The following is a 24848-nucleotide window of genomic DNA, read 5'->3' as shown; positions in this document are numbered from 1 at the left end:
AGATGTAGAAATATTTATTTTTGCCTTATATTCTGTAAACAACCTATGGTAAGTTGATTCAGGGTACAAACCAGGTGAAGCATGCACATCTGTAAGAAGAGTGTCCAGAAAAACTGGAAACCACATCTCATGACCCTTCTATGATCTTGCCATTGGGTGCCAAAACTAATTCGTAAGTTCCTTTATATTTAAAACAGCTTATTTGGAACCTAAACACACATACACACAATCACACACATAATACACATATACACTTATAAAAAGTCAATAACCTACTTGAGTCATTACACACTTTTTCCCCAACAAAATCTTATACTATGGCTTATTCCCTGTGGTTAAATTGAATTTAATTGCCCAAGATTTTTAGTTACATTTTTGAAATTTTATCTTATCCATATCAGTGAGGCTTTTGTCTTTAGATACAGTCTAATGTCTAAAAAGGCAATATATAATAATAATCTGAAGGCTATTTTCCCAGATCACCACTTCTCAGAAGGGTGAACAATTGTATTAGTTGAGTCAGATATTATGCTGCTGGGATCAGAAAGCTGTGCAGGACAGAGAACTTCCCACTTAACTTCCCACAAAGTGAGGCCAAACCTTTCAGCCCTCTTCAACTAGGGGACTTCTAAAGTTTTCTTCTGGACTAAAAGTTCTAAAGGTCTATGACACCTCCTTCTTGCTCACCAGTGGAGGTGATGTCCTGCCAAGGAAGATGTGTGAAGGAGTTAAGAAAAGGTTCCAGGGTCACTAGAGAGAAGGAAAAGAATTTTGTTCCATGACTGGTTTCCAATTGCCATCATGTTTACCGATTGCCTTGGCTGGCCAACTGTGAGGACAACAGTCTTGAGAGCAATCCAGAATAGGATCTAGTTATATTTCCATGAAAAAAAGCCTACATGCCATTCCAACATCGTTGCCATGCCTGCCATGGAGCTAGACATGTGAAAGACCCAGCCGTTAAAACTGCAGAGTGCTAACTGTTTCCACAGAGAAGAGAAAGAGAGGAAGCTGGAAGCTACCTCACACCTCAGGTTCAGGGCGCAGCTGTGGGCTCACTCTGACTAGAACGTTACTGTGGAAACAGGCTTGGCCACACCACTGATCAAGAAGCTGGACGGTTCCAGAAGCCTGTGTGTGTGTGAGTCACCCTTCCTTCCCATGAAGTTGTTTGAATGAAGCCAGAGTGGGTGCTGTCTTGCTGCCAAATTGATTCAAATCCCTAGAACCAAACTTCCAGGTGAGCCGCTTAAACTCATCAGACTCCACAGCTTCTCCAACTTGGGTCAATTACACATGGAGTTAGGAAGGTCTGGAGCCATAGCTAAGAGGCTGGGCTCTGTGGCATTGCTTTAGTCTGCACTCAACCCTCCCCATTCCACCCCCAAACAAGACCATACATCTTCCACTTCCATAGTGTATTGATCTGCGCAAAGCAAGGCATCATTTCCCAGGGCAATTTGCTGGGTGATTTTTGAAGATTTTTGTTAAACCACCTTGACACTCATGTTTGCAAAACTAAGTATAGGATTTCTAGTAAGTAGACTTGATTTTGGAATCTGTTCCTCCCACTGACTTCAAGTGGGAGTAGAGGTACTTTCATCCTATAATCTTGGCTTCTAATGCTGGCTGAAGACCAGAGAATTATGAACTAATTTGAAGAACCTAGAATGGTCTGCCTGCAAGCAGGAGTGCAAGGTCTTGCAGTTTGGCGGTTTTAATCATGGCTTACATTTCCTGAATAATAATAGTAATAATAATTAGAAAGGAATTTCAGGAATCTTTCTAAAGTCAAACCTCCCGGCTGCTTTGTTCCCAGTCTTCCTGTTTAGATGGAGACGACGGGCATCTCTGAGAAGACTCTGTGCCCCAGGAGAAGCTGGCTTTCGCTAGCCCAGGCTGGCCCCCGAGGATGAAGTCTCCGCAGGACTGCTTCTCACTTCCAGCGGGAGCAGCGCAGAACTCCATCCACCGCGGGGCGAGCTGACTCGTCCCTTGCGGAACGGGTGCAGTCAGCGGCTCCCAGCCGCCCTCCCCAAACCCCACTGACTAACCCCACTCCACTCAACCCCCTTTACCCCGCCCCGCCTCAGTCCAGGGAATTTCCCAAGCATCCCAAAAATTGAATTTCCTGCCGGGAGGAAGGAGAGAGTGCAGATAAAAGGGATGCGGAGGACCTAAAGAAGTCACGGGGCTCTAGAGCTTCAAATCCCACCCCTTCTCCCTCCTGAACCCCTCTCGCTGAGTCTCTTCGCCACTATGAGACTCCTATCCAGCCACGCCGCCCGCATCCCCGGCCCTTCGGGCTCACTGTGCTTGCTGCTCGCGCTGCTGCTGCTGACGCCGCCAGGGCCCATCGCCAGCGGTGAGAGCTCACAGCCAGCCGGACGCACCGGGCAGGCGGAGCGGCCCCGCCTGCCAGGCGGCCGCGGCGCCCTGGGCGTGGGGAAATGTCCAGGGCGGACTGGCTGGGGAAGAGATCTCCCAGCAACCTGCCCATAACCGTGTCTCTCTACCCCAGCGGGTCCTGTCGCGGTCATAGTGAGAGAGCTGCGTTGCATGTGCTTAACCACCACACCGGGGATTCATCCCAAAATGGTCAGTAATCTGAAGGTGATCGCCCCAGGACCGCAGTGCTCCAAGGTGGAAGTGGTGTAAGTCCTCCTTGCGCGGCGCTGTCCACTGTGACCTTGGCAAGAGGGATGTCTCTCCAGCCCTGACTTCAGCCCCCACAGCTCATGGGCGCATCCTCCTTTTCTCTCTGCAGAGCCACCTTGAAGAACAGAAAGGAAGTCTGTCTGGACCCAGAAGCTCCTCTGATCAAGAAGGTCATCCAGAAAATGTTGGACAGGTACCTGTCACCTTGATCTTTTTGATTTCTGAATGTCTCTTGGAGTGCGGACTTCTCAAAGTCCTCATTCTCCACGTGGGATTTGGCAACCACATTCCAGACTACGCTTAGAAAAAAAATAGGATGTTCGGGAGAAGGGGCGAAAGTTGTTCTAGAATGTCCTGGGAAAACCCTTATCACAAATGTCATGTGTAATTGCCTAGGAGGTTACACAGAACTCACTGCTGAGATGTATTTGTTGTTGTTGTTGTTGTTACTAGAGACTTTGAGCCCACCCTTTGCTTTTTGTTGATCCTCAACTCTGTTTTGAAAACAAGTTGGGGTAGACAGGTGTGTGGAAATTTGGTTATACTGATGTAATTCTTTTCCCAACAGTGGAAACAAGAAAAATTAAGAGAAAGGAACGTGCATTGGAAAAATTGCCCAGTTCTTCAGCAGAAGAGTTTTCTGGGGATCTCTGGACCCAGTGAAGACAAGAAGCAAGGGCTGATTTTCTCCAGTGAGTTAGGTTTCTGTATGAATTCCCCACTATAAGAGAGAGATGAGAGGAGGGAAACTATGTTTGTCCCTGCAGCTTTCTGTTCAGTTTATGGCGTGTTTAGCGTAGTATTTCCTGCTCCTTATTTGCTGTTATTTTATCTGCTATGCTACTGAAATCTTTGGCAATTAACTAAATTGTGAATCAAGAATCACTGGTTGTTAATCTTTCAAGGTGACTATTGTACTTCTAGAATATAGTTCTTATAGTGCTATGGAAAAAGCTGTGTCTTTAATGTGTGAATGATATTTCATTAGAATGCTGTATACGGAGATAAACTGTTATTCTCACTCTTTCATGAAATAGGAACTGCTTTAGTATTGTTTCTTGAGGAATATGTTAGAGAATTTTCTTACTCTTGACCCTGGTTAGCTATTTAAGTTATATTGCATTAGAAATCTGGATGTATTACACAGTTACCTGTGTAGAATATATTTCCTTATTTAGAATTTCTAAATGTATGAGTTCTATAAGGACTAATATATTCTTTTCCTATACGTTTTGATATTTGATGTCTTCCTAGTATGGCATAATGTCACGACTTACTCATTAAACTTTTGATTTTTATGGTATTTATTATCTAGTTTACTAGGAGTATTGTATCTATAGTATTATATTTCTAAGTATATGTTTTGAATTGATGAAGAAGCTAGAACTAGGTAAATTCCTTATTTCTAGTTTTTATAAAAATACATCCTTTTAGTTTCTTAAAAGTAAAGGCACATTATAAAGCAATTATACTCCAATAAACATGTTTAAAAAAAGAAAGAGGCTCTTCCTGCCGTCTCTAACATCACATCAAGCCAGGGAACCGTCTTAGTCACAAGCTCAGCAGAGCAACGTCAGCCTGTTGCCAGCAGCTCCTTACACCGAGGCTGGCCCACAGCAGGACTTTACTGACGGGGTGAATGGATGAGTGAGTGCGTGAGTGACAGCCCCCAACTCCGCCGGGTGTCACAGCAACACTCCACTGGCTGCTTCTCCTCTCGCAGCCCCTCTCAGAGGATGCAGGGTGGAGATGAGGAGATGCAGCCAGAAGGTGCTGGTTCCTTCCTCCAGGCCCAGCTCAGCAGCCACTTCCTCTTGGCTGCAGGTAGAGGTGCACGTGCCCCCCGGTCCCGGGGGCTGGGGTGGGTGGGTAGGGACCCTCTCTTTATTCCCCCGGGCCTGAGTGAGTAGGTCGTGGGAGATTTCCTTGAATGAGAAGTGTCCAGGGGGGGTCGTGTGGCAGGGAGGTGATGGGTGGTGGAAGTTTCTGAGAGGGAAGGAGATGGGGGGCAGCACCCCACTGTCCACGTATACTCGCCACCGCCTCCCTCCACGGGCTTTTGGGTGGTATTTCCTTTCTTCCCTTACCTTCTGTCATAAAAAAAAAAAAAAAAAAAAAAAAGAAAGAGTAAAGGCAAACTTAACAATGATTTATACTTTGAAAGTTCTGAAAACATATTTGAGCTCTTTGAATATAAACTCATCATGCAGTTAAAAAAAAAAAAAGCACTGCCCTGCTAAGATTTGCAGATGCTTATACTGTATCTTTTAAAGGTTTTGACCATTTTGTTACAAAGAATTACATATGCATCACATTTACTATGTTAAAATTGCACTTGTTAAATGCAGTCTCAATGGTTTATGGTACTTCCTTTGTTCTCTGGGAAAAACAATAAAAGATTTAAAAAATTTACTCAAGTTCTTTCTTGTAAGCGGGCCTCTCACTGTTGTGGCCTCTCCATTGCGGAGCACTGGCTCCGGACGCGCAGGCTCAGCGGCCACGGCTCACGGGCCCAGCTGCTCCGCAGCATGCGGGCCCAGCTGCTCCGCAGCATGTGGGAATCTTCCCGGACCGGGGCACGAACCCGGGACCGCTGCATCGGCAGGCGGACTCTCAACCACTGCGCCACCAGGGAAGCCCAAGTTCTTTCTTCTTTATTGTACTGTTACAAAAATGTCATTCCTCTTTAATTCTACATTATTGTAAAAATGACCACTCTCCTTTTCGGCTAGCAGAGAGGACCCTCATTTCCCAATGTCCTTGCATTAGTTCAACCTATTTCCAAGCTCACTCTCCTTCCAGTTCCTCATTCACAGCACCAACAATCTCTGGGTTCTTTAGAAAACACAAATAGATAAGCCTTCCTTACCTTAAATCCTTTACTGCTGCCTGTTTCCTAGACATGAAACACAAGTTTCAAAGTATGACAAATTAGGTTCTGTTTCATGACTCCTGATTACTTCAACTTCATTTTACCCTAGCATCTTTGCAGTCAAAAATTTAGTTCCCTTACAGGGCATGTTCTTTCCAGGTCCAGGCCTTTGCATTTGGTAGGGCCTCTACCGGGGAGGTCCTTCCCATTTTCTGTCTATAGGGGGAAGCTTATTCATCCTTCAGAGCTCAGTTCAATCAACACCTCCCTCATGAAGTTTTCCTTGGCACTCCCAGCAGAACTCGTGGTTTCCATTTTGTTGTTCCCATAGTATCTTCTAAACATTTGAATTTATGTGAATAGCCAACATTGCATTACTTTTACTTGCTTATAAGGGTTTTTACCCTACTCTATTAGAGTTCTCCCAGAGCATCTGCCATATTTCGTTCACCTCCGCATCCCCAATACCTGATACAGATTAACTTTAATGAATTAATAAATTTTCCTGAAACTCAGGTTGTCAGATAGTGTCCTAAAATCAGTCACCTGGCTCATGGTAGGTGCTGAATAAATTTTAATTCCTTTACCCTCTTTTCTCTTTCTTGCCTACAAGCAATCCAACAAGAGCTTTGGTATGTGCAGTCCCTTCAGCCTATAACACTGACCCCTCACTTTCACCTGACTAACTCCCGTCCTTCCTTCAAGGCCAGTTTACATGTCACTCATGGCCTCTCTGACCCTTCCCCCCACTAGATTAAAGTCCCTTTTATATCCTGTCATAGGATTTTGTTCTTTCCCTTCATAGCATTTTGTCAGCAACACGACTGTAGAGCCTATAGAGACTATGTACATGTGGTCATTTATTTAGTGTCTGTTCCACCTTCACTGTAAGCTCCATGAGGGCAGGGCTATGTTTATGATGTTCATCTCAGTTCCTAGGACAGTGCCTAGCACATAGTAGGTGCTTTAAAAGATAAGTGATCTAAACAATTCCCACTGTCTCTCTGGTATTAGAATAGCAATTTCATGGGAATAGCTCATTCTGAGGAAGAGCAAGAAAACAAAAGGAAAGAGACTAATCCAATTAGTATACATACACGCATCCCCCAATTGGATTAATTATGTTATATATGCTTATATTAACATGTATTTGTATTTATTAATATATGCTAATGTATTATTAACATATCTATATCTAACCTAAGCTATTCTATATCTTTTCATCTCTTTCCATATATATCAAATATCAATTAGATTAATAAATGTTCTATTATTACATATTAATATACCTATGTAATAGAGAGAGAATATATGTGTGAGAGAAACAGAGATACAAAGATTTGAAAAAACCTAGAGTAGATTCAAAGAGATGAGTTTGCTGACAATTTTTTCAACAATGTAAAAAATCATAAAATAACTCAATTTTTTTTTAAAAATTGTTAAACTTCTATGGTATTTTATTGCTCTCTCAAATAGCATTTTTTCCCTTTGAACCCATAAGTTATACACTAATCCTAAAAAAAAAAACAGTTACTATAAATGTTTGAATTACAAATTTCAGTGTTTTAAACAATCCCTGATTTATTGTATCAGCCCCAAAATACTCATTGAGTAAGTGCGTGATAATAACAAATGAAAGCGTATTAAATGCCTTTGGGATGGACAAAACGTAAGTTATGTGAAGAAATAAACACTACTGATTACTTCTTTACCATAATTCAAGATGTCTGTTTTTCCCAGAAGCAAGATTTATAAGTTTATTTTGTTTATAGATCATAGAATAAGACCTTATTGTAATATTCTTGAAATCATATTTTTCATGCTCATGCCATAATTGGCTGTTCTACAAATAAAATAGATCACAGTATATTACCAAAGTATAACCTATACAAGAACCTCAGTGACAGCTACTATTCACCAATCCTGCTGTTACAATTGATCCTGCGAGTAGCAAACTCAAAGACTAACATATCTGGGGGAAATTAATCTAATGAACATCTTCTAAGGATATAGCTTCTATTTTCCTCCTCTAAATTCCTAAATACTATATTCACTCTGTTATCCCTCTGAAATTCATTCTCATATATGAAATCACTGGGAATTGAACAAATGCTCAGCTAAAATTTACTCTATGTTACTCCCCCAATCCAAACAATTTTCAAGTGTGCAATCAATGCCCTTCATTCTACCAGACTTTCTTGTTTGCCTCTGGGTGTGACACATTTACATAATCCTTCAGTTCCTGAAGATATGACAGGATCTATGATAAAATATGACTAGTGGCTTTGTTTTTCTATCATAGTTTTAATTCTTGCATGAGGAAAAGAGTTGCTGTGGGTAATTCTAAGGTTGTTCATAACTTCAAAAGTCCTTCCTGGATGTTACAAATTGAGAAATCTACCAGGCAGGAGAAATGCCTGGGGATTTCAGCCTGGGGAAGTCAGCCTCCCTGACTACTAAGGACCATCAGTGCACATGATTCTGATTTTGGCTGATGGTCCTCAGTGGCTTTTAGTCAGCAAAATTAATATTATATTCCCGACAAGGATTGTTCATACTTCAAATATGTAAAGTGAAATAATGACGTAGCAAGACATAGAGTTTAGGTGTAAAACTTTGTTTCCACAAAGTCTAGAGTCCAATTTCTTAAATATTGAGAAATTGCAAGAACATCCCCTGCCCTCTGAAAAATCCGTGTTCTTAATGGATGTGTTTCCACTACCACATAAATGTGTGATGATTATTTCGGACCCACCTCTTGGGTTGAACAAAGAGAAAAATAGTTGATTTGATTCACTTCCAGCAAGAGAGGCCAATGATATTTCTTTGTAGTTTGTGGTGAATTGCAAGTCAAAGCAGTTGCATTTCAAGTCTAGTTTTGAGTGTTTTTAGCTACGTGACTTTGGCAATTTATTTAGCCTCTCCATCCCTCAGTTTTCTCATCTGTAAAAGCAGTACAATAATATCTATCTCTCAGGCAATAAAGACTAACCTGGAACAAAGTAGTTTCTTGATAAATGTTAGTTCCTTTCTCAAGCCTCCTAATTCAAGGTCCTCTTTAAATGAGAAAACTGAGGGTTCAATCATTTAAGCACCCTTAATTTTTCTCATATGTATTACCATTCTTTATACCTATGTGTGAATGATTAATTTTTAGTGCTTCTAAGAAACCTTTTTTTTCCCACCAGTCTCTTTCAGGAAGCTTCTGGAAACAATGCATTCATATTCTCTATATATTTTCTATCAATTATGTGGCAACATTATAAAGTTGTATGATGTATTTCCCTTCCTATAAACATTAATCCATCAAATATCGGTATTGACATTTATTGGTAATCTTGTTTCATACTGGACCTTGGGCAGGATCCTTATGATACGGCGATCACAAAGATGAGAAGCTTTCAACCTAAGGTAAGGTCTTTTGGCAGCAAATACACTCAAAGTTTTCTCTGACAAAGCTTTTCTTGAAAGCTGAATGAAAAGGAACTAGATATTTTGAGAGAGAGGGAGACAGCAATCGTGTCTTAGGTGGCATTGCCTAGAATCAAACTCTGAGAGGAGATTTGCATGCAGGAAATTTGAGGAAGGCTCTAAAAAATAACATCTGTCAGGAAGTAAGCAAGCAGCAGTGGACAGAGGAAGAGCTGCTGTGTGACAGAAGATTCGGGTGGCCCTGTGAGAAGCTCTGGAGCTGGCATGGCTTTGCAGTTATTCTGAATTTTGGCAAGGCGGCAGACCTCTGAATCTGCCCATTGGCCAGCCATCAGATGTGGGCTACCCCTGGGGGGTGGGCATAGCTTTGGGTGAGACAGCGCCCTCAGGCGGTGAGCTATGCCCAGGGGGGACGTCTCTTCTGCGTTATCTCCTGCCATCTTTCCCAGCAAAGGAAGAAAGGTGTGGTGCACCCTCCAGAGGATCCTGAAAGGGCATCCTGGAGGTGCATCATGGTTTCTGGGGCTGGGGGGGGGGGCCGAGGAGGGGAGCAGAGGAGGAAAGGAAACGGGAAGGGAAGGGAGGGAAGTGGAAGGCTCTTGCCTTTCATTGTCTTTTTCTCTCTTCCCTGCTCTCCTCTTCCTTCTCTCTCTCTTTCTCTCACTCCTGCTCCCTTCCTTCCTCCTTCTTCATTTATTCATGACAAATATAAAGATACTTCTTAAAAGAGGAGAATGAACAGGAGGACCAAGGTGCCCCAGAAAAAATTTCAGCCAGCAGCCAGCACGAAACACGTGCCACGTGGAAGAGGCCAGTTTGGACTTTTCAGCCGTTCCAGTTGTCCTCTGACCACACCAACTCAAGTGAGCTCAGGCAAGATGAAAACAGAAGAACCCCTCATTAGCACACAGAGTTATCAGAAATTACAAACCTTTGTCCAAGCCACTAAGTTTGGAGTTGGCTTGTTATGCAGTAAAAGAGGATCAGAAAAGGATGGTCAGCCATCTGATGTTCAGCAAATAGTAACAATCAATATAATTAAAATGAAAATCCACAGGCTTGCAAAACTTTGCATTGTTCCTGTATAACAGCACCCAGGAAGATATTTCCCCATCAGCTCTTTCACCTTCCCCCCTCTCCCTCCACTCCCCACACCATGCCTCACCCCTGGATAAGACACAGCCTCAATTACATTAGTGCCAGAGTATTTGAGGTCTGGATCATTCTTGGGCACTCAGAGTTATACAGAAGACATATTAAATTTCAACACTTAGAGGAAAGCTTTTGTTGGCTAGTATTTCAATTTATTGATTAAAGTGCTTTAACAAACTGACCCTCCATTTTATCGTCTCTAGGATCTTCTGTACCCATTGTTTTTGTGTGTGTGTGTGTGTGTGTGTGTGTTTTTAACATCTCTATTGGCGTATAATGGCTTTACAATGGTGTGTTAGTTTCTGCTTTATAACAAAGTGAATCAGTTATACATATACATATGTCCCCATATCTCCTCCCTCTTGCGTCTCCCTCCCTCCCACCCTCCCTATCCCATCCCTCTAGGTGGTCACAAAGCACCCAGCTGATCTCCCTGTGCCATGCAGCTGCTTCCCACTAGCTATCTATTTTACATTTGGTAGTATATATATGTCCATGCCACTCTCTCACTGCATCCCAGCTTACCCTTCCCCCTTCCCGTGTCCTCAAGTCCATTCTCTACAACTGTATCTTTATTCCTGTCCTGCCCCTAGTGTACCCGTTGTTTTATTACTAATTTGTAGGCAGTGGCTTATCCCCTTTATATTTAGGAGATGTCAGTTCAAAACATTTTAATTAATGCAGAATTAATATGTTTTAATTTTAAAGGCTAATGTTCCTCCAGTGTCTCTAGATATTTTCTTTTAAAATAGCTAACAGATAAGTTCTGTTCTGAGTCTTAGAAAACTTGCTAGTTTCCTGAATGACACTGCTATTTATAAGACAATGACTTAAAGGAAAAAGAGATAAAGTAACTTACCACAAAAAAAAAAAAACCCAGGGTGACAAAGTAAGAGTCATAAAAAGCTGTCAAGTTATTTTTAAACCCAAGAACCTCTGGCACTAATTTTCTAGCATTCTCTGAAGTTATAACTTTGCATAAAGTAACTTCTTTTGCTTGAATAACTGATTTTAAAATATTTTTTTACCCATTTCTGTATAGTCAGGTTATTCATGTCAGTATTATGTTTCTCTTCATGGAAATCCAAGAAAATCATGCATGTGACAGTAATAGCAGTTAGCAATAGTAGTAGTAGTAATAGCAAATTAGTATTTATATCCCATTGCTTTGCACAAATATTTGAGATCTCACTTTTAAAAAACAAGTAGTTAAATGACTAAGTCACACAGCAAAGAGACTTTGTAATGCCCGGCACATAGTAGATACTTAATATACATTGAAGAAATGAAAACTAGCAAAACGTTATTTACCTCACATGCTAACTAATAGGCTTGTGAAATTTTAGTGACTCAAGAAATGTGTTAATACTTCCTCACAAACCTTGCTGTCCATGTGTCTTTTGTGACAAAATACACTTGCTGATTAAGACAATGAGTTGATGATCCTGTGCTACATGCCTACCTCTTTCCTGGTATCAACTAAGTCAAGTAGCATCATTAGCTCAGAAGACTTTCCATATAGTTTCCCCAAAAGGATTAGGAACATTTGACTAATTTTAGTAAGTGAACCAGGAAGGAAATGTGGATAGTGTTTGTATGGGGGTCGGGAAGGGGGAAGCGTACGGTGAAACTCACAGATATAGTAAACAGCACGTGTTGCAGAGGGGAGAGGTGGGATGGACAGAAAAAGAATGATATGATGAATAATGCCAAAAAACTTTATATCTTGCTGTGGAAATTGTTTTGAGCTTATGGTTGAATACAAACATATCTGATTTGTGAATCAGCAACAGTTTAATCACAATAATGGGGAAAGGCTATACCATCATCACTCAGGAAGAACCAGAAGGAAGTTTGCTCTCCTGATTCTGTTTCCTGTTGAAATTCTTTCTATAATTCACTTCACATGGTCACTCTTAGAAGGATACTAATTTTTTTCAGCTTAAGATTTTCCTTAAGCTTACCTGCTAGACTATGAATTTTGGGGTTGGGAGAGGTGGAAAATCAGGTTAATTTAATATGTTCTACTGCTAGACTGTAAGTTATAAGAAGAAAGCAAATGGGGTGGAGAAAAATAAGGAATACATTGTAAAACAGGAAATAAGAACTTAAGTAGGCATAGTCAGTAACTGCTAAACAACAGGAAAAATTGGCTTAAAATTTTTTACAAGTTGGAAATCATTTACTGCAGTCATTCTTTTGATAAAAAGTAATCTTATACATTTAATATTTTAAGAGTTTCTTCTAAAATTTTAAAGGTATAAATAAATAAGAAAAAAAGAAAATGGGAAGTTTGAATATTGTGTAAGATTTGGACATAGTTGTGAAAGGAAGACAACTTGTGTCTGGGGCCTCATCCTTATTGCCCAGCCTTCCAAATCACCTTTTTATACCACAGGTACTTTGGGCCATGTGAAGTCTAATTTGAGAATTGTGACTGATTAGAAATGAAAACGAAACTTTCCTTTAGTGATACATATTCATTGATTTATTCACTAACACTGTTTAGCTAAGACCTACTGTATATTGTGTTACCTTACACGTTATAGGATACACGAGGCCTTCAAAGAAACCTTGGACATGCCTCTGTATTCAAAAGCGTACAGAGGGGGGTTCTGTGCCCATGAGTCTAGACGTTCAGATTGTCTAACCATTGTACTACTTGTGCATTTCAGTTAATATTGCTGTGCATTAAAGAATAAACAAGTCCTAATGCCCAAAATATATTAAAAATAGAGGTAGTAAAATAATCCCTTTATAAATGCTCTTTTGTTGTTTTTTAGGAAGGGCTGTGTCTTCTGGGAGTGTCTATGTCAATCTACTTCTTAGAGCTAGATGTAGTCCTGTACTTAGTCGTTGAAATGCTGGTGGAAGGGTAAGAGGAAGGGTGAAAGGAAGGGCTCTTGGCTAATATCTCCATGTCTAGAAGACAGTTTTAGGTTATAACCATAGGCTATATGTGCATTTTTGTAAAGTACCTATGTTTATTGTGGACAAGGTTCATTCTTTACTTTGCAACATCTAAGCTTTTTAGATGACCAGAGGTGACGATGTAGGATAAAAAGTAGAGCTAGTGGGCTTCCCTGGTGGCGCAGTGGTTGAGAGTCCGCCTGCCGATGCAGGGGACACGGGTTCGTGCCCTGGTCCAGGAAGATTCCACACGTCACGGAGCGGCTAGGCCCGTGAGCCATGGCCGCTGAGCCTGCGCGTACCAAAAAAAAAAAAAAAAAAAAAAAAGTAGAGCTAGTGAATTAACCAATTTGTAAATATCTTTGTTATAATTGATTTTTTAAAAAAAAGCAGCACCTTGGACATGGAATGGTTAAACAGTCTCAGAAATATACGTCAGGACTCTTTCATTAGGTTGGCAGAAGAGGGGCAGAAGGAAGTATAAAGGGAGGGATGTATGTGGGTGTGTTCATATTTATATTTTGATGATAACCATTGACGTGTGTGCATCTCTTGGCTGTGCTATAGGAATATATTGTTAAGTAAGTCAATGGAAACATACCTCCTTGCTAATACTTTAATTGTTTAAATCAGATAATGAATCCTCTTAGAAGCATTATGCTTTGTGTACTCTGTTGTGTTATGTCTCATTTTTAATTTAACATTAAGGGAATGTAGTATTTTAATCATAAGTCTGCCAATATCTGCCTAAAGGCCTGTTGCCATTTTTGTCTTTTGTGAAATTTTTATTGCCAAGAAAGGCAGGATTATATTTTTTTCCTTCCAGATTGAGTTGATGTAGTGTATTCTTGGTTATAAAAATACTCATATAGCTGTGGGACTTTGAAATGGTAAATATTCATGATGTGTGAAAAAGCATGATACATAACTGTAAAATCTGAATTACATAAAAATGGATGCTTAGTTGTGTAGATACACAAATGAGATTTAGAAGGATGCATCAAACAGTAAACTGCTTGTGATTATGGATGACTGTTTTTTGCTTCTTGTGTTTTTCGGTTTCCTATTATGCACATGTTAACTTTTAAGAAATAAACGTTATTTTAAAAACCTTAAAAAAATGTGTACAGTCCTGTTGAGGAAGCAGGTCTCATAGATGGGCAGAGATCCAGACAATAGCATATGCAAGCCAGTATGGGATGTGCAGGTCTATCTCTGCATAGCTGCAGGGCTTTGTCATGTGGGGTTTGAGATCAAGACCCTTAATTGGTGTCTGAGACTTGAGGAATAAAGATGTTACTGCAATTCATATAAAAGTTCAAAAATGGAAACACCTTCAAGGTCACCAATGGGACAGAAGTTGAACAACAAGAGCCCATGCTATAGAATGTTATGCAGACATTGAAAAGAATGGGGAAAAGTGACACTGAGGTAGCATGCAAGGATGCTGAAGACATATTTTTGAAGGACAAAAGCTATATAATAATCCCATTTATATTTAAAAAATCTATGTCTACCTCTCTATATGTTTATCTCTATGTATTGGGTTGGCCAAAAAGTTACCCAATATTATGTGTGTGGCTCTATTTATATGTATATGTGTGTATATAAATGTAGAGAGAATAGAAAACTAGTGCCAAATTGTTACCAGTGGTTACCATCGGAGACCGGGAATGTGGAGTAATGATGAAGAGGAACTTGCATGCTTTATCCCACATGCATCTGCAGGTTATGAATCTTTTACAGTGAATTGTATTATACATTTCTCAGCTAGATTAGTAATGAAAAATAAAGCTTCTGGGCCTTGTTTTCTAGGGTATACTCAGATGATAGAAAAAAGTAGTTTATTTTATAACAGAAAGGAGGATGAGTTTACTTCTAGTTTCTGGATAAAATTACAAAAGATAATATATTTGGAAGACAGAAAGAAGCCCATAAACTAATATGCAAAGTGAGACTTTGATGGCAATTGGCTTCTATTTTATCCACATACTCCAAATGAATCCCAATACTTATCAACAACCAAGATAGGAACATCTGCTTTCCCTGGCAACCGGAAAGGGAAGATAACTCTCTTTTTCGAGGGCCGCATACTTATGCTTTCGGATACACATAAAGTGTCTATAAGGCCTCTAAATTGCATTATAGGAAAGGCAGGGCATATTACATAATTATACAAAGAAAATATATGTAATATTTCAGTCTAGTTCTTGCCTAAGTAGAGTATTAAATATGTGTAAGGGAGATGGATATGGAGAAGTGGGGAGTGAGAGTGTGCAGGGATGCTTAAAATAAAATTTAGCAGGAATTTGACTTGCCTGGCATTTATCTGGGTTGGGCACAACCTGACCACTCTTACACATATATTACCACACACCCTCACTTCCCCCATCCCTATCCTTTTTCTCCTTACTGGTCTTGAGGGAGTGTGTATAAAAGACAGCAGGAGACTGTGAAAGCGACTTAGCTGCAGACTCCCAGGCTAACAACTCTAACTCAGTCTTTTCTGCCATGAGCCTCAGGGGCAGCACCACCTCCTCCTGTACCAGGGCCATCCCACTTCCTGTCCTGCAGGTGTTGCTGCCGATGTCACTGTTTCTGACCACGCTGGTTCCCTCCACCACTGGAGAACGTAAGAGAAACTTAGGGAAAGCTGAAGGTGGAGTCTCTGTTTCCCTGCACGTGAGACTGCTTCTGCTGCAGCTGTATCTGGGGGATGGACTGTCCTGATGCTCCTGGGACTAGAGAAGGGCATTATATGAATAACTGTAAATGGAGGCGATGCACTCATGTGCCAGGAATTCTGCTAGGGTACTTTACTAAAGGTTTACCGATCAGACTCGCAATGGCCTTGTGAGAGAGATACCCATCAATAGGGAAGATCCTTGAGATAATCATGACCACTCATAGAATCACACCTTCTACCCTAGCTAAAAGTATGGATAGAACGCTATACATTGAACTTCGCTGCTCATGTGTGAAGACTACCTCTGGCATTCATCCCAGTAACATCCAAGGTTTGGAAGTGATCAGGGCAGGACCCCACTGCACCAAAGTCGAAGTAATGTAAGTCTCTGCTTCTGCAGTATTGCCTCACTAAGGAAGCCCTTCACCTCCATCCCTACCGACACTGTTGGATTCCTTCTGATAGTGTGCCAGGATGCTCTCGGATAATTCTATTCTCTCTTGCAGAGCAATGTTGAAGAATGGGAAGAAAATCTGTCTGGACCCAGAAGCTCCCAGAATCAAGAAAATAGTCCAGAAAATATTGGAAGATGGTGCGTCAGCTGCTTAATCTTTTCGCTTTCTGTCAAACCATTTTATCTCCCAAGAAGGATAAAAGTTTGAGGTCTTGGCTTTCTAGAGTTCTTATTTATCCAGGATACTGAGTAATACCGTATGAAGCTTTGGATGTGTTTTCCGTTCTGTCGCAAAAAGTCACATTTTGTTCTGAGATGGCTAATTAATAGATGACAGACAGAAAATGAAAGTAAGCATGGCTAGGGTGTAAGATAGGCTCAGGGATGCATTGTACAACAGGGGGAATAGAGCCAATATTTTGTAATAAATGTAAATGGAAAGTAACTTTAAAAATTTTTAAGTTAATAAAAAAAGAAAGTAAGCAAGGCTAGTTTCAAAATGCATGGTTTACTCCCTAACTCTTGGCTAAATGTGGTACTGTGTTTTGCATTTCCTCTTTAAAAATTTCTTTCCAAATACAGCCGTGTTAACTTATCTTGCTCCTCTGTACTGTTAGACTAGATGTGCCCATGATGATTCCATAATGGTCAGTGATATTAGGAACCACACAAGGCCCAGCGTGGAACACTTGCTCAAAAAATGTTTATTAATATATTTAGGCACTTTATATATTAATAGTGTTTAAATAGTGTTTTTCATTGTCTTAGTCCTAGGATGTCTTGTTTCAAAACATTCTCTGAAAGATTTTTCTAATGTTTATTTTAGCCTTCAAATCCTAAAAATAATAAAGCTGTAGAATGTGAGTCTTGTAAGCAGTGGTTATTTACTTTAAAGTGGATATATTTAATACCAGTAGAGCAAAAAATATATGATGATATATGATAACATATATATTTTTAATAATATATGATAGTATTTTCAATAATAATAATAACAACACAGATTCTACTTGGTGTTGAATGTTTTACCCTGACATGTTTGTACATATTTGCATTTACTAAATATCTAGATGGTAACCATTTCAGTATGAGAATCAGCCTTGCAAATAAACACGATAGAGAATTTAAGCTTTGCCAGGCTACTAACTGTTATTTTACAATCAAAAGAACTTTCTTTAATGTCTAATCTCTTTAATTTACACCCATACTATTCTTAAAGAAATATTAATATAAAATCAAATTTATTATTGCTTTGTTGTCATATAGTATTACTTTTAACAGAATTATTAGGGAAAAAAGCCTTATCTTTTTATTTTTTTAAACTTTGGTATTTAACAATATGGCCAACAAAAGTCACTAGCTGATGATACGTGCTATTTTTAATGTACTATAGTAATAGCTAAACTTTATTAATAACTATTAATATTATGAGTTATATTAATAATAAGATTAATAGTCCAGACAAAATAATTGTTCTGCATGCATTACAAATAAATAATTGTAAAGAATTAAATAATTCTTACAAGATAGCTATGATCTGGTTAAGAGCACGTCCTCTAAAGAGAGGGTAACTTAGTCCACCACTTGCCAGCTGTGTAAATTTGGGCAGGTTGCATAACCTCTCTGTGCCTAAGTTTCTTCATCTCTAAAATGGCATAATAATATTGCTTATCTCATAGAGTTGATGTGAAATTAACAGTTAATAAATTCAAAGTGCTGAAGATAATGAATGTCACACAATAACCCATATGTCAATTTAGTTAGTATTTATTATTATTACCATTAGTGTTATAGGGAAGAAAAACGAAGTTCAAAGAGATTAGGAAATTTGCCTCAGAATCACAAAACTAAGTAGGTGACAGAGTGGCAATTTGAAATTGTGCTCTTAACCGCATACCATATCACTTTGCTTGATTTTTCTCTCTCTAATTAAGAGATTACATTATATATCACATAATGTTATTGACACGGAAAATAGGACTTGATACGTAAATAGCATACTGCACATACTATGATGGTTATAGGAGAAGATATCAGTTCATCTATCCCAAACTGCACATGGACCTTGGGGAGCACTCATGTATTAAGCACATAGTTCACAATCTCTGCATTATTAGGTTTCCTTTTATTATCTCCTCACTATTATAGGTTTAATGCCTTAGATGCTTTATCTACAAAATAAATACTTTTATTAAGTAATAGTTAACAAATAACATGCATCTATAAACGTGTAATAAATAAAGCAGTAAATGGTGACTGCAGTCGTGGTGATCAGTTTTTCTCCAATAATTTAAAATAGCTCAGCATCTCATTCATTTCTCTAGTGGTTTCCTACTGAAATCCAACAGGGCCACCTCTTGAGACATGACACAGTTTTACACTAGGCTAATACCTCCTGCATAATGCATATATCTCTTACTTTTGTGTGCACATATTGAATTATTCTATTTAGATGCAGAGAAAGAATGAATGAATTGTCACTACTCCCTGGGTTCCTTTATACTGCAAATATTGAAATCTGTGGGGTAAGGTTGTACAAATCCAGTATGTTGCCCATCCATATGCCAAACCACCCCTCCTATCCATTCCCTCTGGGATAACCCAATTTGGGATCTCAAGTTTCACTTCCATAAACATGTATGACTTATACATGCTGTACCAGCCATTGCACGGATGCTGGATATTCAAAGACTATAAGTCACAGAGACTTGTCATTGAAGAGAGTACTGTCTGGTGGGAGAGGCAGACAGGCTGACAAATAATCACAACCACAAGTTCATATAGAGGTATGCTCCAACTACACAAAGAAACAGACACATGAACACGTCAAAGCCTCATCGTTATCGTTTTCAACATTTATCATCTTCACTAGTGTAGTACTTTATACTGAGTTCCTTCCAGGGAGCTAGAATAGCGATAGACAGTACTATCTCTCACCACACGGAGCTTTCCATTTAGGAAGAGAAACCATTTTAAACACATTTAAATATATATGCATGTGTGTGTGTACGTCATATATTTGTGTTTGTATGAGCTGTGAGAAATAGGAGGAACACTGGGTGTTACAAGACAACAGGGAAAACAAGTAGCTTTAACTGTCGGGGAAGGGCCCCTGTGGGGAGGTGATATTTAAGCAGACACCAGAAATATGAATAGAGCTAGCCAGCTGAAAAGACAGGTGGTGGGAGAGTAAGAGAAAGCACATTCCAGGCCCAGGAACTAAATTCCATATCCCTGCAGAAATCTGGTCCTGCTGAGCATTAAGAGGTCTGCTAGGGCTTCCCTGGTGGCGCAGTGGTTGGGGGTTCACCTGCCGATGCAGGGGACACGGGTTCGGGGCCCGGTCTGGGAAGATCCCACATGCCGCGGAGCGGCTGGGCCCATGAGCCACGGCCGCTGAGCCTGCGTGTCCCGAGCCTGTGCTCCACAACAGGAGAGGCCACAACAGTGAGAGGCCCACGTACCGGGGGGGGAAAAAAAAAAAGAGGTCTGCTAGTTCCATGCAGTGGGCTCCTGAGGCCCTCCACCACTGTTAATCAGTGTGACAGGGAGCCTCTGGCTTTGAGATGAGGGTGTGCTTTGCCCTGATCAAGAGCCAAAGTCATTCTTTTTCAGGGAAGGGAAGATGGTCTATATTGATCTCTGGACCTTTTCTGTGCAGAATTCTGTTGCATCTTTTACACACTCAACTCCCAGATGCTCTGTGTCCTCCTGAGAGCTTCACTACTCCCGCCAACGGTGCAGCCCATCTCACCCTGTCACTTGTACTGGCCAGGTGGCAGCAGGTACTGGGAGATATGGCCTGAAAACTCTCCTTGACCTCTCTTCTTCCTGAGCAGAATGGAGAAACATCCAGGTAGCAATTTTTATAGAAAGTGTGCATCCAAACATTACCGTTACAATTTTTCTCAGAATAAGAGGATAGATGAGGCTAACTGAGCTTGCTTCCTAGAGTATAGTGGGTGATGCTTGATAGAGCCAGGTGGATCCCATTCAAGAGACTGAGGAAACTTTCCACATTCACGTGAAATTTGGAAGCAAGTCATCACCTGGAGACCAAATTCAACTCTTTAGTAGCAGAAAACAATGACAAACAGCACATCTGGAAGAAACGCACCTGCCAAACTCACTCAGTGGTAATTAACAAGAAAGGCAGAAGTGAAGGAGCAGTTCTTTTTTTTTTTTTAATATCTTTATTGGAGTATAATTGCTTTACAATGGTGTGTTAGTTTCTGCTTTATAACAAAGTGAATCAGTTATACATATACATATATCTCTATATCTCTTCCCTCTTGTGTCTCCCTCCCTCCCACCATCCCTATCCCACCCCTCTAGGTGGTCACAGAGCACCGAGCTAATCTCCCTGTGCTATGTGGCTGCTTCCCACTAGCTGTCTATTTTACGTTTGGTAGTGTATATATGTCCATGCCACTCTCTCACTTTGTCACAGCTTACCCTTCCCCCCCCCCCCATATCCTCCAGTCTCTCTCTAGTAGGTCTGTGTCTTTATTCCCGTCTTACCCCTAGGTTCTTCATGACCTTTTTTTTTTCTTTCTTACATTCCATATATGTGTGTTAGCATATGGTATTTGTTCTTGATGAGGCAGTTGAGAGTTGAGAAGGAAACAAACTTTCCTGCTGTACCAACTGCAACACGGTGACTACAGAGAACTCTACTCTTGCACATAACCAAGAAAACATATTTTTATAAGGTTAAAGTACCGTTTCTAACTGCACAAATGTGCATGTATTATATGAATTCAGGGTAGCGGTTGGATCCTGCTACCAGCTCCCAGCAAGACTGCTGATCCCTGGCTTCTTTTCCTTTTGCCCTAATCTTGGCTGCCCAGTGCCCAACTCTGCAGAAGTGTCTCAGCTTCCGCACCGCAGTTCTCCATCCTCAACCCCAGGCTTCCGACGAAGTTGACCCACAGCGGGTATAAAACGGCCTGAGAGTCTCGGGAACCACCGGTCTGCGGAGCGCCAGCCCGGGCTGCCCCTGCGCTCGCGGCTCCTGCTGGCATCTCTGCGACATGAGCCTGGCAGCTGGCACCCGCGCCCCCGGCCCGCGGCCCAGCCCCGGGCTGCTGCTCCTACTAGCCGTCGCTCTCGCCCAAGGTGAGAGTTGGATGAAGCAGGGCCTGGGGGAGGTCGGGGGCGGCGGGGAGAGAGTGCTGGAACCCCCGGGGCTGGAGAGGAGTCCGTACCCGTCTCGGTTCCCAGCTGTGATTGACCGAGCGCGGCTAGGAGCTCAGGCGCTGTGCCAGGTGCTCCCCGCTGCGCTCCACCACCTGGACAGTCAGACACTTTCTCAGGGAGGTTTGGTTTGTGGATGAGGAAGTGAAGGTCAGACGCCACGCCGCGAGAAGATCCCTAAGGTACCTCTGGCTATTCACAGAGTCGTCACTCCCCACTGTCCCCGCCCCACCCGCAGCAGACTCTGAAGGTGGAGCTGGAGACCTGCGCTGCGTGTGTGTGAAGACCACCTCTGCGGTCCATCCCCGGAGCATCTCCAGCCTGGAGGTGATAGGGGCTGGGCTCCACTGCCCCAGCCCCCAACTGATGTGAGTCGTTGCACTCGCTCCTTTCGTGCTCACTGGCCTCTCCTCTCCCCTTCCCTACCGCCCCTCTCCACCCGCCTCCCGCCAGCCTAATCCCAAATTCCAACCCAAGGACCGAAAGGCGCGCCTCTTCTTTCCCTGGCAGAGCTACGCTGAAGGATGGGAGGAAAATTTGCCTGGACCCGCAGAATCCTCTGTATAAGAAAATAATCAAGAAACTTTTGAAGAGTTAGCTCTTAAATCTGTACTTTTGAAGAGTCGGCTGCCTAAATCTGTACTTTTGCTATATAAAGCGTTTCTTCTTCTTTTTTTTTTTTCGTTTTCAATCTAACTGCGGAAAACTCATCTGATGATTTTATTATCCTTGAAATTCTACATAAACAAAATAAATGAAGTTGTGGTATAGTCAATATTTATTAATAGAGGAAAGAAATAATGTTGACATATCACAATTTCATATAAAGAAAATCTCCAGAATTTTAAGCAAAAATATATTTTGAAAGAAGGTTTGGTTTAATAAAGACTGGTTTTACTTGGTGTTGTATGTTGGCTGATATATATTTGCATATTTCCAGGATTGTATTACTTAATAACTACTTATTTACATAATAATGTCTTGGTTAGCTTTGCCAATAAATATTAATTGCACTTAAGTTTTCTGGGCTGCTTTTTTAAAAAAAATTAAGTAAATAAAGTAGACTCTGCTTTTACCTCCTTAAGATTTATACTTTACCCCAGTATAGAAAATTAATTAAAATGAAACTAGAATTCTCTACTACTTAGTGGAAATATACTGGTACTTTCCAGAGCATTACATTAAAATATTGTACTCTTTATTGATCCTTTGATAATGCTGACATTTAACAAAAATGAAATGGTAAAAACAGTTCTTGTACTCATGTTACTGCCTGTAATAAATCCCACATTTCGCAAACTTACAGAATTGGTTCTTATTACATTCCATTTATATACCATGAGTTTTGCTCTAAGCATGAAAATGTCTTTAATAGACTTTTTCCTCAGTATTCTCGGGTTCAGTAAAACCTTATTTGCAGTTTACCACTGTTCCATGAATCTCTTAACATTGGAGATATTGAGATTGTGTGTTAAACAGCCGTGGAAATTAGGAGAGATACAGGTTGTATTTTCGTTTATGCTTTAAGAAGACACTACTATACTTTAGGAAGAAATGATGGCATTGAAAGTTGGGTGTGTTAGTTACTTTGCTTCTGTAACAAAGTACCACAAACTCAGTGGCTTTAACAGCACATATTTATTATCTCACAGTTCTAGACATCACAAGTCCAAAATGGGGCTTACAGGCTAATGTCAAGGTGTCCTCAGAGCTGCATTCCTTCTGGAGGTTCTAGGGGAGAATCTATGTCCTGTCTTTCTCAGCTTCTTGAGGCCACCTGCATTCTTCAGCTTCTGGTCCCTTCCTCTATCTTCAAACTACATCACTCCAACCTTTACTTTTGTTGTCACCTCTGACCCTTCTTCTTATACCCTGCCTGCCTCTTAAAAGGGGCCTGTGATTATGCTGTGCCCACTTGGGTAATCTAAAATAATCTTCCCATCTCAAGATCCTTTCACATCTGTGAAATCTTTTTTGCCATATAGGTAACATTTTCACAAGGTTCTAGAGGTTAGGATATGGAAATATTTATTGAGCCTAGTGGGCAAGAAGGCAGAATCTAGTTGAGGCAGGAGAAAGCTACAGACCTTTACCCATGAGCCAAAGTCATTTCAACCTAAGGTGGCAATGTTTGTGTACAGGGAGGATTAGACTGCTAAGAGAAAATGGAGAATGTCCATTTCAGTCTCCTTGGGGTGGGAGAAAGGGAGGAAGCTTTGAGATAACAAACTACTTAAATAGACACTATTTATAGAGGCTTATGAAGTGCAAGAGTATCACCTAATTTTCACAACCACTTTGCATGTCAGGTAATATTATTCCCATTGTAGAGTTGCAGTAACAGTCTCAGAAAGGTTAAGGCGTCTCCCAAGACCAGTTTGCTAGAGGGTGAGCAGATCAGTCTGACTTTCAACTCCCTGCTCTTGCTTTCATGTTGTTCTGCCTTTCACACAAGTTAGTGGCATGTTAGCTAGTTTTTCAGAGGGGAACTGACCCAAAAACCAGCTCTTGGAGGTGGTGTATAAATTTGCCAGGGGCAAAGGGAAGAATGAAACTGCCACAAGATGACAAAGCAGAAAGACACAAGATCATTAAGTCCTCAGGATGTTTACCATTCTGCAGAACAGGAATGTCTATGGGGATGGGTCTCCCAACTAGTTTTCACCCATTTGGTGTTTTTCACTTTTGATCCACCTTGTGCACCTTCACCCAAATTATCTTCAAGGTCCAAAGTTCTTATCATGGCACACAAGGTTGTGCTATACTCACTTCCCCTCTGTGCCTTAGTTTCTTCATCCATGAAATGTGGATGAGTGTCTACTTTATAGATTATTGTGTAGACTAAGTAGATGATGTATGTGAAACACTTGGCATAGTTCCTCATACATAGTCTGTGCTTAAAAATTAGCAATGATTAATTGTTACTATTGCCTTCTTTTCTTTTCTTTTTTTTTTTTTTGCTTTCAATATTGTTCTTAACACACAATTCCAGTCAGTTTGGAGTGTTGAGTAAGGCACTTAACAGAGTGATTCTTGGTGATAAGTAGCAAAAAAAAAAAAAAAGTTGCAATAGCAATAAAAGTTTCTCAAACCAAATGAACTTTGGAAAAGAATACATTGAAATTGGCTGTGAATGGTACAATACTTTTTTGCCTAATTTCCTTTTACTGCCTGCATCAAACAACATACTTAGTTGGATTCAATAACTCCTAGGTATGACTCAAAGGGCCAAAGGACCAAAACAAATTGTGCAAAGTCAACTAATGCTGGTGCCTTGTAAATTCTCCCTTCAGAATTACCTTGGTTAACCAGCCGGAGAATGCTTTCAAGTGGTCTCTTTTATCAGCAATGGCACTGGGAGAGGACTTTCCTACCAGGAAAAGTCTAAATTAGAGAACAATTTACTGTAGCTGCCTGCTGTTCAAACATTCATGGAGTGATATAGATTGAATGTACTTAAACGTGAACTATTTTTTCTTTCTTTTTCT

The 24848-nt window shown here is 40.7% G+C and overlaps 3 protein-coding genes across 3 annotated transcripts; all 3 read left to right on the top strand.

The window, feature by feature from the left end:
* The first annotated feature begins 2259 nt into the window (after positions 1-2259).
* Positions 2260-3245, top strand: LOC103070856 (C-X-C motif chemokine 6). Its single transcript, XM_007463216.1, has 4 exons — positions 2260-2365; positions 2522-2654; positions 2768-2851; positions 3227-3245. Exons 1-4 carry the CDS (start codon positions 2260-2262, stop codon positions 3243-3245), a joined length of 342 nt encoding a protein of 113 aa, XP_007463278.1.
* Positions 3246-15535: 12290 nt separating this feature from the next.
* On the top strand, positions 15536-16319 carry PPBP (pro-platelet basic protein). Its single transcript, XM_007463215.1, has 3 exons — positions 15536-15656; positions 15955-16090; positions 16217-16319. The coding sequence occupies exons 1-3, from the start codon at positions 15536-15538 to the stop codon at positions 16317-16319; spliced, it is 360 nt and encodes a 119-aa protein (XP_007463277.1).
* Positions 16320-21197: 4878 nt separating this feature from the next.
* On the top strand, positions 21198-21958 carry LOC103072231 (platelet factor 4). The gene is made up of 3 exons (XM_007463220.1): positions 21198-21282; positions 21563-21728; positions 21871-21958. The coding sequence occupies exons 1-3, from the start codon at positions 21198-21200 to the stop codon at positions 21956-21958; spliced, it is 339 nt and encodes a 112-aa protein (XP_007463282.1).
* The last annotated feature ends 2890 nt before the right edge of the window (positions 21959-24848 follow it).

Source organism: Lipotes vexillifer, unplaced genomic scaffold, assembly GCF_000442215.2.
Source record: "Lipotes vexillifer unplaced genomic scaffold, Lipotes_vexillifer_v1.1 scaffold872, whole genome shotgun sequence".
NCBI classification, from domain to species: domain Eukaryota; kingdom Metazoa; phylum Chordata; class Mammalia; order Artiodactyla; family Lipotidae; genus Lipotes; species Lipotes vexillifer.
This window is presented reverse-complemented; position numbering and strand designations above follow the sequence as displayed.